The 11464-nt window shown below is 38.5% G+C and overlaps 1 protein-coding gene across 1 annotated transcript in view; it reads left to right on the plus strand.

Annotated features, from left to right (window-relative positions):
* MAEL (maelstrom spermatogenic transposon silencer) overlaps positions 1 to 9818 on the plus strand; it is a 15654-nt gene extending 5836 nt beyond the window's left edge. Inside the window, exons 5-13 of the mRNA XM_026846773.1 lie at positions 1185 to 1340; positions 1837 to 1878; positions 2747 to 2874; positions 3734 to 3788; positions 4366 to 4507; positions 5710 to 5772; positions 6626 to 6758; positions 7014 to 7092; positions 7844 to 9818. Of these exons, the coding sequence (XP_026702574.1) occupies positions 1185 to 1340; positions 1837 to 1878; positions 2747 to 2874; positions 3734 to 3788; positions 4366 to 4507; positions 5710 to 5772; positions 6626 to 6758; positions 7014 to 7092; positions 7844 to 7959 (914 nt within the window). The 3' untranslated portion in view covers positions 7960 to 9818. The remainder of the gene's footprint in view (positions 1 to 1184; positions 1341 to 1836; positions 1879 to 2746; positions 2875 to 3733; positions 3789 to 4365; positions 4508 to 5709; positions 5773 to 6625; positions 6759 to 7013; positions 7093 to 7843) is intronic.
* Positions 9819 to 11464: the final 1646 nt, after the last annotated feature.

The raw sequence follows: 11464 nt of genomic DNA on the forward strand, positions 1-11464 counted from the left end.
GTATAAGAGACAGGGAGAGAGTACAGTGAAGTGAAGAAGATGACTGCCTCCTGGAACCCTCGCTGGCAGGAGCAACACAGAAATCCAGACCGGTGATCTCTGTTCCTCTATTCCCTCTATCTCCCTTTTTCCCCTTTTCCTTCACTACCATTAAGAAATGCAAGGCATACTGTATTGCTTACCACAACTCGCTATATACTTAGACAATTATTGCGTGTTCAATTAGTACACTGTGGGTACTTAATAAAAGTTTGAACTTTGAGACTTGTCTCACCGTTGTCCACACTGTTGGGGATTTGCTAATCTGAGCCACTTGTCTCCCTCTTCTGAGTGGGATGTGACAGGGAGAGCACCAGCATTCAAGCTTAGGAAAACTGGTGTTAAATGCCATAAAGACTGGCATACAGCATTGTTTCTGTGTAACAACAGTTATGCATCTCTGTTGTATAGTAGAGCAAGTAGCAATTTTGATGAGGGGCAGAACTTCAGGGTAAGGATTAAATAGCTATCTTAAACTTCAGTGAGAATGTTATGTGACAGTGAAGAGAAGGATTAAGGTGTATTGTGAAATATTTTTCATGATGCTTTTAAAATTATTAAACAATAAATTTATTTCTTAACCTTTGCCTTGGGTGTTCTTTGGGAGCTCATTTAGTGGTAGAAAATCCTTTTAATTAGCAGACTTGTCATCTCCTCTTACCCCAGAAGATTATGACCAGGTCATTTAACTTGTGTAGGTTACTGAATTGAGCTTGTAAGACTGCTTTGCAGGTACTGATTTTTTTTTTCTCCTCCTAGCCTTATTTTCCTAAAGGGTAAGGAGACATCATAAAAAGGAATGGTAGTTTCTGTTGGATTCCAGGCATCGTAACATTCTTCTGTGTTTGGGTTTTGATATTTTTTTCTTTTTTTTTTTTTTAATTGCTAGTATTTTGGGTGATCTCTACACACAGTAGCATCTGTGGAAGGTGTACCTGTACTACCAATATGCCTAATTTGCAAGTATTAGTTACCTTGTCATCTCGGATACAGAGAGAAAGATCTGTGTGTTTTCCTTGGTCATTACCTTACTTTACTCACTCACATAAGTGCACTGAAGCTTTCACTGGATGAGGCGAGGCCAGGATGGCTTACTGTAACCTGTGGAGGCTCTTCTGAAAATACTTTTATTTTTTTCCTTTCAGCTGTGATTGCAGACATCTTTTATTTCCTCAACATTTACAGCCATGGCAAGCTGCCGTCCTACTGTGAACAGCGCTTCCTTCCTTGCGAGATTGGGTGTGTCAGGTACTCCCTACAGAATGGCATAATGGCTGATTTCCATCACTTCATAGATCCAGGTGAGTTCCAGGGAAGGGAGACGAGTAGTTTATCTTGCTTTGGGGTGAGAGGGAGGCTCTCTAGTGTCACTTACTGCTGCCCAGATTATATTTCTGGTATTGAGACAGGCTAATTTCTGGGACTATAAGTGGTTGGACTTCTTAAAATATTGGAGTGGTGCTGATTGTTTCTGAAGAGATGGACTTAAGTGTCAGAACTGTGGCAGGAAATCCAGGAAGGACCTTCAGATGTTTGTGCTTTATATTTCATGCCATGAATGTTTTGTCTTGATTGGACCTAAACACACACACTATATAATATAATTTCTTTTTTAAAATGCATATAACTGAAAATAACATTTTCAAAAATAATTGTGGCACTTACACAAGGCCACAAGGGAAGATGAAGCTGTTCCTTTCTGTACATGAAACTATGGTGTGTAGTTGAGAGTTAAGATCTGTCATTGTGCATTTTGGATGATGATCTTTTTCTCCTGTCTCCCCTGCTCTTCTGCAGAAGAACCACCACGTGGTTTTCGGTACCACTGCCAGGCTGCTAGTGAGTATCAATGGAGAAAAAGAATGCAAAGGCATACAGTTTTAGACTCAGCTTATCTAATCATTATCCAAATGTTTTGTAAGTCTACAGTTCCTCCTTCTGGGAACTTGTCAAGATGCAAAGAGAAAGGAGTGACAGAACAGCTTGCTGCAGTCACCTTTTATATGTTTCTTGTACCCACAAATGGCAGAACACTTCACCCAAAATGGTTTTGTCAATGGCAGAGTCATTTGTATTCTGTCTTCGTATTTTAATTTAATAATAACAGCAGTATGTTCTTCTTAAATGGGACAACACTGTATAGCTTTAAATGCTTTCAGTCTCATTGGAGCAGAGTGTCCTTCCCTTGATAGTCCTTCTGTGTATCTTTAGCACAAAGTGCTAATTCATAGTAGGGTAACTCAAAAGTACTAGTTTGTATTTAAAAGTTGTGTTTTGCAGCTTTACATGTATCAACAAAGTTAAAGCATTTATGCTGTTGTTAATGTCTGGCTTGGCCTGCCTTTTTTCCCTTGTGACTTTCAAGTAGCATTTATAGATTCCAGTTTGTTTCTGTTAGGATGCTTCCTTCCCTTCTGTACAGAGGGAACAAACTTGGCCCGTGTTTTCCTATGTCAAGTACTTAGATAATGGCCTTTTAAAAGGGGTGAGTGTGGGTGTACTCACAGCCCAAACCCACCAGTCTTCTGCTGACAGAGCAAGGTTTTCATAGCTTAATCATAGACACTGTATGTGGAGAGAAGGTGTGTGTGTTTGTGTGTATACATATATGTATATAAAAAGATACAAAAAGGGGGGGGAAACTGTATCATTTAAGGAAATGGGACTTCTTAAAATTTTTTTTTCCTCTGTCCCATCCCTTCATTAGGTGATGGCACTCATAGGATCCCTATAACTGGATTTCATCTTTCACGTACTTGTTATGCAGTTGTCTTACGGGAACTTCTTGAGTTTGTCCAGCCAGCCAGAGGTGTTTGGCCTCACTTCTACTGCAGGGTATGGTCAAGGTTAAGGTCAAAGTAAGATGCTCTAAATCAAAACCACTAATTTCACTTCTGTTGGATTACTAAGGAGATGGTTAACTCTAAACCCTACTGAGTGGGAAAAGACACTCTTTTTCCTAAAGTTTCCTGGTTCCATGCAGGAAGAAAATGGTCCCTAGAAGCTAACCTTTTTATAAAGCAGAAACCTAATTTTCTGCCTTCTTATTTTCAGCCTGCACTTTGGTCTACTGATGAACATTTCACTTGGTCTCTGACATCATTTTGACTTAGGTTAAGGACTTAAAGCTCATCTTAAATTGATTGTTCTGAATAATAGTCACACAGTCCTGCTTTTTTAAGGGATGTTTTTCTGGTTTTATTACTCTTTCCCCATGAGAATACTGTACATCTTAATTTTTGCTCAAGTTTCATTTGCCAATGAGCAAAACAAAATGTTAGGATTCAGAGGTGTTTGGCAGCTGGATGATGTTTTGATTCCATTTGAGCTTAATGTTACTCGTTATAATGGCAGGGAAGGTCAAGGTCTTGGGCTCTATCCATAAATACAGGGCTCTGAAGAAATATACATGAAAAAAAGAATCTCAGAGCACTTAATAGAGACACCTGTAGTATAGGTTAACATTTAACCTGTCCTCAAACATTAGTCCAGAATTTCTCCTGGGGTTTGGTTGGAGAGCCTCTGTGGCATTTAATTCCTCTTCCAGAGAACTTTCAAGAAAGGTGTACATTCAGTCCCACAAATGTTGAATTTTGTTTTGGAGATGACTTTGTCAGATGTAGTCAGAAGTCTTGCAGATGTCAGAATTATATACTGTACTTCTTCAATGTGACTGAAATTTTCTTTCCTCTAGTCTGATGACCGATTCCGAATTAACTGGTGTCTCAATCGAATGGCTAGCATAACAGGTGGGAAATGGATTATTTTTGGCCTACCCCCACCCCCAAGAAGGAAGGGTTATGTAATCATGTATTTGTCTGAAAATCTTCGGGTCTCAAAGGTTTTGTAAAAGCTGGTACTGATAGCTAGAACTACTTTGCATGCTTCTACCTCTTCTTTTCCTCCCCGTCATTGACAGTAAACCAGTGGCATGATCAGCTCTAACTGGCTAATGAGCACATCTGTAGCATAACATACACTGTTTCTTGCTCAGCCAGTTAAAGGAGTGTTAGAGGCAGTGAGATTACTGTGAAGGTGAGTGTATGGTAACACATGGGAAAACGTAACAGCTGCTGTGGAGAGGTGGTCCACAAGTAGGATACATAATTACTGAGGTGGAGAATATTATGGAAATACAAGATGACCCACTTTGCTAGGAAGCCAGGTTTTATTAAAACCACTGGTGGAATAACTTGTTAAGATTTACAAGAGCTTTGATGCTCTGGTGAGAGGCTGGGCACTGAACAGGGACTACTGAGAAGTGAGCTGAGCAGAATATTCATTGATTCTTTTGTTTTCCTGACCTGTTTTTTTTCTGAGCTACAGGCATTGAGAGCCATCTGGAGCTTCTTACTGTAGAAGACCTGGTAACAGAACTGTACCGGAAGAAATACCAAAAGGAGCCATCCAAGACTTGGGTGTGTAAAGAACTGGATGTCTTCCTGTGGGATTTCTCCAGTAATACCAGGTATGTTGAGTAGTTCTTTGTGGAAGCATGTATTAGCCTGGTGTGTCTTGGTGCCCTACATACAGCTTGTGTGCTTCCAGGCCTGAATATTCTGTAGGCTTTCATATCGGAAATGTTTCTTGTCACATCATGAGTACAACTGGAAACGAAAATTACTTTCCCAAAAGATGTGTAAGGATAGATGGCTTTTTAATGCAGAGTCTGAGGCCTAATTTAAAGGAAGGGGTAAAAAATGGGTGTAAAATATATTGTAGTACTTAACTGGAAATCATAGAAGTCAGAAGATCCAGACTCTTGGAAGTGTAATTTGGATGGGATCTGGCTGTTGTTATACATCAAATGCCTCATCCTGCTACTGTGATGAGGGACAAGGTATGTTTGCCAGTGGTATAAGCCAAGTTCTCAAGCATAAGGTAAATGCTATCTTTTTTCTTCTGGAATGAATGTCTTTAATCACACATCTGGAATCCAATTTACTTTGTAGGATTTTTTCCTTTTTACTTTTTTTCCCTAATGTCTTGAACATTAAAGCTTTTCCTGCTTTCAGTCTTCCATGTTTATACAAAGATGTTGTATGTAGCTTGTGTTGTGGGGAAATACTTAATGTTGACGCAGCTAACTTAGAAATATGCTTGTAACTTTTTGTCTGCCACTGTTTTAAGTAAGAACCAATAATGTGATCTCAAATTTTAGTAGATTAAAAAAAAGAAATTATTCTGTTTATGTGTTTTAAGATCCATTGGGATAATCAGTGTCACTTTATCTTTTTATAGTCAGACAGTTTTCCATTTCCATGAGTATCCTCACACTAGAGGGAGACCTTAACAAGAATGGACAAATGTACTTTAAAACACGTATTTGGAGAGGAAGGTGGGGATGCTTATACTAAGAGAAAGTAATTCACATTGATGGGAAACTTCAGATTGTTACCTTTAAATTCCGTTTGTCTCTTGGGATTCTCTTTTCACCCTTCCCCCTTCCTTAGCATGAAGCAGTTTGCCTTTGAAGCGTGCCTTTTAACTCTGCATAAGCCAATTAGAACTTAGTTTTTGAATGCTGGTTCTCTGAAATTTTAAAGGTACTATATTGTCACTGAGACAAAAATATAATATTTCTTCTTATTCCTTCTGACTAGACCAACTATTCATGTTGGTTAACAATGTAGATGCTTCTGAAATAAGCCTGAACTTCATTTCATGTAGGTGCAAGTGGCATGAAGAGAATGATATACTCTGCTGTGCTTTGGCATCTTGTAAGAAAATTGCGTGAGTATTGCTAAGGAGTTATCTTCAATATGGTGACTGTTTACTTTGTTAGAGATGCATGTTTTTGGCTCTGACTTATCTGGCTGCCAGGAACACTGTAGTGGTATATCTTGAGTTTTATTTATTCCCTCCATCCCCAAGATTTTGTTCTCTTTGTAACTTCCATTGTTGTTTGTATGGCTTAGCAGTGTGCTATAAGTCTTAACACTAAGATGTAATGTAATTTCATTCAATCACTGTAGTCATCCTTTCACTACCTCCACTCACTATCAAGAGAGTTGAGTGAAGTGTTAATTACATTAGAATTCACTGTTTTTCTTCAGAGGTTTAGTATACCTGTATTTGAAAAATTCTCAGTATATTCTAGTATATCTCTACTTTGGAAACTTTTATACTGCCCTATGTATAATGTATATACGTAAGGTTCTGTAATCTTTTTGGTGTGGGAAAAGGGAAACAAGGAAATGCCATTTAAGATCCCAGTCAGTAGTAGTGGCACTTTGAGAGAGATAATAACGAATAGTCTTTCAGTCAAAAAACTCTTTGTTATGTACTGGTATGCCTTGCAAAAAAAAAAAAAAAAGCTGCTTTTCACACTTCTACTGCATTTGATAGTGTGGGGCAGCAGTTGTTTTAATTTAACAGTTGTAGAATAGGCTGGTGGTCTTGGAAGGATGCAGTGTAACTATTTAGCTGCTGCAATAATGTCCTCCTGCCCTCTGTCATCTGCTCTGTGCATGTCAGTCTGGTTGCTCTTGTTTTCCAGTTGAAGAACAAAAATGCTGTGCTTCTGTACATGAGCATTACAGCCCTCTTAGCCAAACTTTCTTGTTTTCTTTTTTTCTTGGTCAAGTTACTGCATCAGTAGATCTTTAGCTAGTGTGTATGGAGTCTCGCTGACAGCAGCTCACCTACCTCTTCAAGACTCTGATTATGGTGAAAGCAGAAATACCAAGATGGTGATACTGGATGCTGGACGTTTTCAGGTCAGATTCTTCAGACCACATCCTGTTTCATTTCTAGTTAACTTGAGTGTTCAAACTTGCCAATTTCAGATTAGCTGTTTTCTCTTTGGATGCTGTCTTTTGTGACATATCTTGGGCAGACCAACAAAAGAAAAATAACCACTACCTGGGACATTTCTTGTCACTTTTGACCATAATTCATAGATTTCATGGATAGTTGTGTATATCACATTTTAGAAGATGTATATTATTTTGAACGTTTGTGTCTTCATACAGAAAATGAAGGCTCAGGGTTCTGGATGTGACAGACATTTTGCTTCTCCAAGTCAGGATCAAGAGTCTGTCCCTGCTAACTGTGAGTTTGAAACTTTCACGTTTGTAAGGGTAAAGAGGTATTTAAATTTAATCCAGTTGCTGCTTTTTAGAACTTCTGGGCTTAGATGTTGCCTATCAGTAGCGTAAAAGCTTAAACAGCTCTGCATAAGCAACGCTTATTCCTGCATATGGATTTTATTGAATTTCTGAAGACACAAACATAAAGAGCTGCCCTTTTCTTACTGGATGCAATCTTGTGGTCAAAAAGGTCTCTCAGAATTTAGTTTTGATTTGATTTATATGCCCTTATTTTTTCTGCTATGTGAAGTCCATTCTCATATGCTTAGGTGTTTTGAGGCAGGGCCATCTTTAAAAGACTCTTCTTGCTCTTGTCATATGTGCAGACTCGGTACTTGATACAAGTATTCTGTTATAACTTGGTTTATAAAGACTGCTCATTTGAAGTTTTCTTTTTGGAGACAAATTTTTTTAAGAGAAGGCACGTGAGCTCAGTGTATTTGGGTAGTTCATGGCTAATCTCCAGAGGAGCAGAATCAAGTTTGCAAGACAAATAACTAAAAAATCTGAGTGTGCAGCTTATTTTCTTGCATATAAAAGACACGCTAAATTAAACTCTGAGATCTTATGGTCTTGGTGTTTATAGAGGGCACAACCCCTGTCCCTTTATATTAGAGAATAGGTTCAGCTCCACAGCATACAAAGAACAATTCCATTAATTTGTGCAAGCTGTGAAGGCTGATTTGATTTGCAAACTGTATTTAATTTAATAGGTGATTCTCCATGTGGTGTGAAGACTGCCACTTACGGAACAAGTACCATGCGAGGAAGAGGAATTACTCGATTGCTGAAAAATGCATCTGATCGGTCCATGTCTTTTAGTATTTGAAAGGGTTGGGTTGTTTTTTTGTTTGGGTTTTTTTTTTTACATCCAGGACAGCTGTAAATTATAATTTTCCTTGTTTCTCTAAGATAACCAGCCGTTTCTTCAGACTGTTTTTCATCTTACATGCAACCTTCACAATTCAAGTTCTTGATAGAATGATAAAACTATTGACTGTATTTAAAGAAGACAAAAGTCTTGTTTGTTATCTACAGAAAGACTTTGAAGGGACCTGACAGTTGCATCCTCTCTTTAAAAATACACGCTATACTAGTTCTATTTCTTAATGGGTGGAGTGCAAATTCAAGATCTGTTAGTCAGTATCATTGGAATAGAAGAATTCTTTAGTAGCTTTAAACAAGTCCTTTATTTCGTCCTAAATTACGTCCTTCCTCTCTTCAGCACGTGGAAGATAGAATTTTGGTGTATAACAGTCTCCCATCAAAAAATGATGGGGGAGGAGCATTGAAGGTATGAAGGGCCACACTAAGGGAATGAAAGGTATAACAGTCTCAAAGGTTTGCTGTAATTTGTCAGTTCTAGCCATGAAGAGTGTGAGTCATCATTCAAGGCAAAAACCCAGACTTTCTATGGAATGTCTTGAAAGAAATGTGGTGGCAAATTTATCCACCTATTAATGTTCTTTTAGAGGCACAGGCTGTATACATCAGGAGTAAGTATAACAGATTTTTTTTTTTCCCCTTTAAAAAGAATGCATGTCCCTCAAACTTAAAGACTGAAGCAGAGTGTAGGTGTTACAGGGTTTTTTTGAAAGGAATATCAAATTCAAACTGATACATTAATCTGCAGATAAAATTTTATACGTTTAGTCAGACTGGGTAGATACCAGTCAAAATTATTTGAGGGCACATAAAAACTGGGAGACTGATTATCACTAAAGTTAGAAGTTCCATTTTATGGAGGTACAAGCCTTGGACTAGTCCCCAAAAAGTTGTCTCTTGTCTGAGCCTCGTACTTAAAGCTTATTTTTTTGAGTTGTTCCTGCATTTTGTTGCAACAGAGGTCCATTTGTGAAATACTATTTCCATAGCAACTAACTGTGAGAAGATACTTATTTCATTCCTTGTAGGAATTAGGCAGTTCATGCTTTTTGATAATAGAAGAAGAAAAAACCAACAAAACAAAACCAACCAAAAGAAGATGATGTAACAGGTGTCCATTTAGTAGTGGTAAAGGCTTCTCTGCATTGGAGTAGTTGTTTGAGTTTTACGTTTCTTAACTGACAGCCATTGCTGCATTGACATTTCAAAACATACAGAGCTGTACTCTTTCTGAATTATTTTCAGAGGTCAGTGCTGCAATAAAAGTTTCAGGTTCAATTCTTGGGAAGAAAATTAATTTTTGTTAATATACTTATTCAGTATCAGTGTAAGTATACAAACCTAAGAGCCTTTGTTACTGTGTTTAAGGTATTATATATTTTCAAGTAGATACAGAATCTGAGCAGAAATGGAGAAATGCAGAGTTAGGGTTCCATGTCTATACCTTATTACTTGTAACTTAAATAGTATATAAGCTGTAGAAGACCTTGCTGTAGGCAGTGGACTGTTAACTAGGTCAGTAACTGTCTTACTGTAATAACCAACAACCTGTGGTGGGTTTTGTAGTGAAAACAGTTAAGATCTGTAAAATGAGAATGAGTATACTAACGATGTAGCCCGTTTAATCTATTATTCTGCATATATTGAGGGGGATCCCTAACAGCTGTTGGAAAATTATAGAAAATCCTTTAATTTTGGAGCTCTGCTTCCCTGGTTTTGCAGTTTGAAACTTCGATTTCTTGAAAAATAAATTCTGCTTAAGAAGCATTACTATATTGTGCTTTCCTTTAATGGAAAAGTAAAGATGAGAGAAAGATGGTGACTTATAACCTTAGCACACTTCTTAAGTGTAAGGAATAGTACTGGTAAGGCACAAACTGTGGGTCAAAATCAGAACAAAATTCTTCCCACTTGTATGACAGAATTCTCAAGAAGTAAAACCCAGTAAAGGCAGAATGGCTCTTGAGCAGGGTTTGAGTGATGCAGCCTGGGAGTTTTAAACATGTACTTTTCACGTGGTAAAAAGTAACAGTAACTTAATACTCTTTGCACAGAGGGGTATAAGCTAAACTGTCTAAAGAGGTGTTGTTATAAAGGAGATACCTAACATTCTATCAAATGTGACTTTCTGTCCTCCTGTTAGTGTAGCTTACTCAGTCCCATGACAGTAGTGGGTAACAGTCATCTGGGTTTTGCATACACATTAGAAAGTGAGTAGATATTTTTGTTCTTGTTATATGAATAGTAGATGAGTTGTTGAATTGTGCATTACTACTCTAAAGGTTTTGGCTAGAACAGTTGTCTGAGGGTCATGAAAATGTAATGGACTGTGGTGACAACTTTGCTGATCTAGTCTATGTCATCAGTTTATTAACCTATAAGCTACTGCTGCTGTGTAGTAGAAACTATGATTATGTCTGTTAATTGTGCATTTCTGGCTTGTCCACCTTCTTTCAATAAATGGTAGAAATTATGTATGCAAATAAGTTCCTGTTGGCCACTATGCTCCAGTTAAGAATATTCTTATCAGCACTTTGTATTCTGATTTAGCAGAAATGTTCTCTTAAATATATACATATATACTGTAGATACAGTAATACCTTGTTTTGGAAGGCTGATCTTCCTAGTAAAGATCAAGGTGAAGAAGGCATTCAGTCCCTTGACCTTCTCCTTGTCCTTTATGGCCAGCTCCCCCTTCCCATTCATTGCACCCATAGAAGTCCTTCTTGTTGCCCTTTGTGTGCTTCACCAGATTTAGCTTTGGGTGGGATTTGGCTTTCCTAACCCCATACCTGCACACACAGTATCTTTGTATTTCTTCCAGATCGTTTGTCCCGGCTGCTACCTCCTGTATATTTCCTTTTTACATCTGACTTTGTCAGGAGCTCTTTGGTCAACATCTGCTTGTTTTCCTGTTTGTCTTGGAGGAAGTAATACTTGAAAAATCAACAAGCTCACCTGGATTCTAACAAGCAGATCTCTGAACAAGGCCAAAGACTGCGTTTTTGAGGTCAAGGGTTGTGATCCTGCCTCCTGCACTTTTCCTTCCTCCCAGGATCCCAGACTCCACTATCTCATGGTTACTGAAGCTAAGTTTACCCCCCAGCCTTCACGCCCCTGACTAGTTATTTCTTGTTTGTAAGCATGAAGTCCAGCAGAAAGCGCCTCCCCTCTTTGGCTCTTCAGCCATTTGTATCAGGAGCGTCAGGCTTCTTCCAGTTGTCTGGATAAGACCTTGTGTACTGCCTCCTGCTAAGGCTGGCTGCAACAGGCCACAATGTCACCCATGTTGGTCTGCCCTTTCTCTGTGTCTAACCCCTGAGCTCCCAACTGGCTCGTTGTCCATCCCCAGGTGGAGCTCTGTGCATTCCAGCTTCTGTCACATAAAGAGCAGCTCTCCCTTCTCACCTCCCAAGTGTGAGAAAACAAGCTGGGCAGTCAGTGATGTG

Source organism: Athene cunicularia, assembly GCF_003259725.1.
Source record: "Athene cunicularia isolate RWA chromosome 1 unlocalized genomic scaffold, athCun1 chr1_part1, whole genome shotgun sequence".
NCBI classification, from domain to species: domain Eukaryota; kingdom Metazoa; phylum Chordata; class Aves; order Strigiformes; family Strigidae; genus Athene; species Athene cunicularia.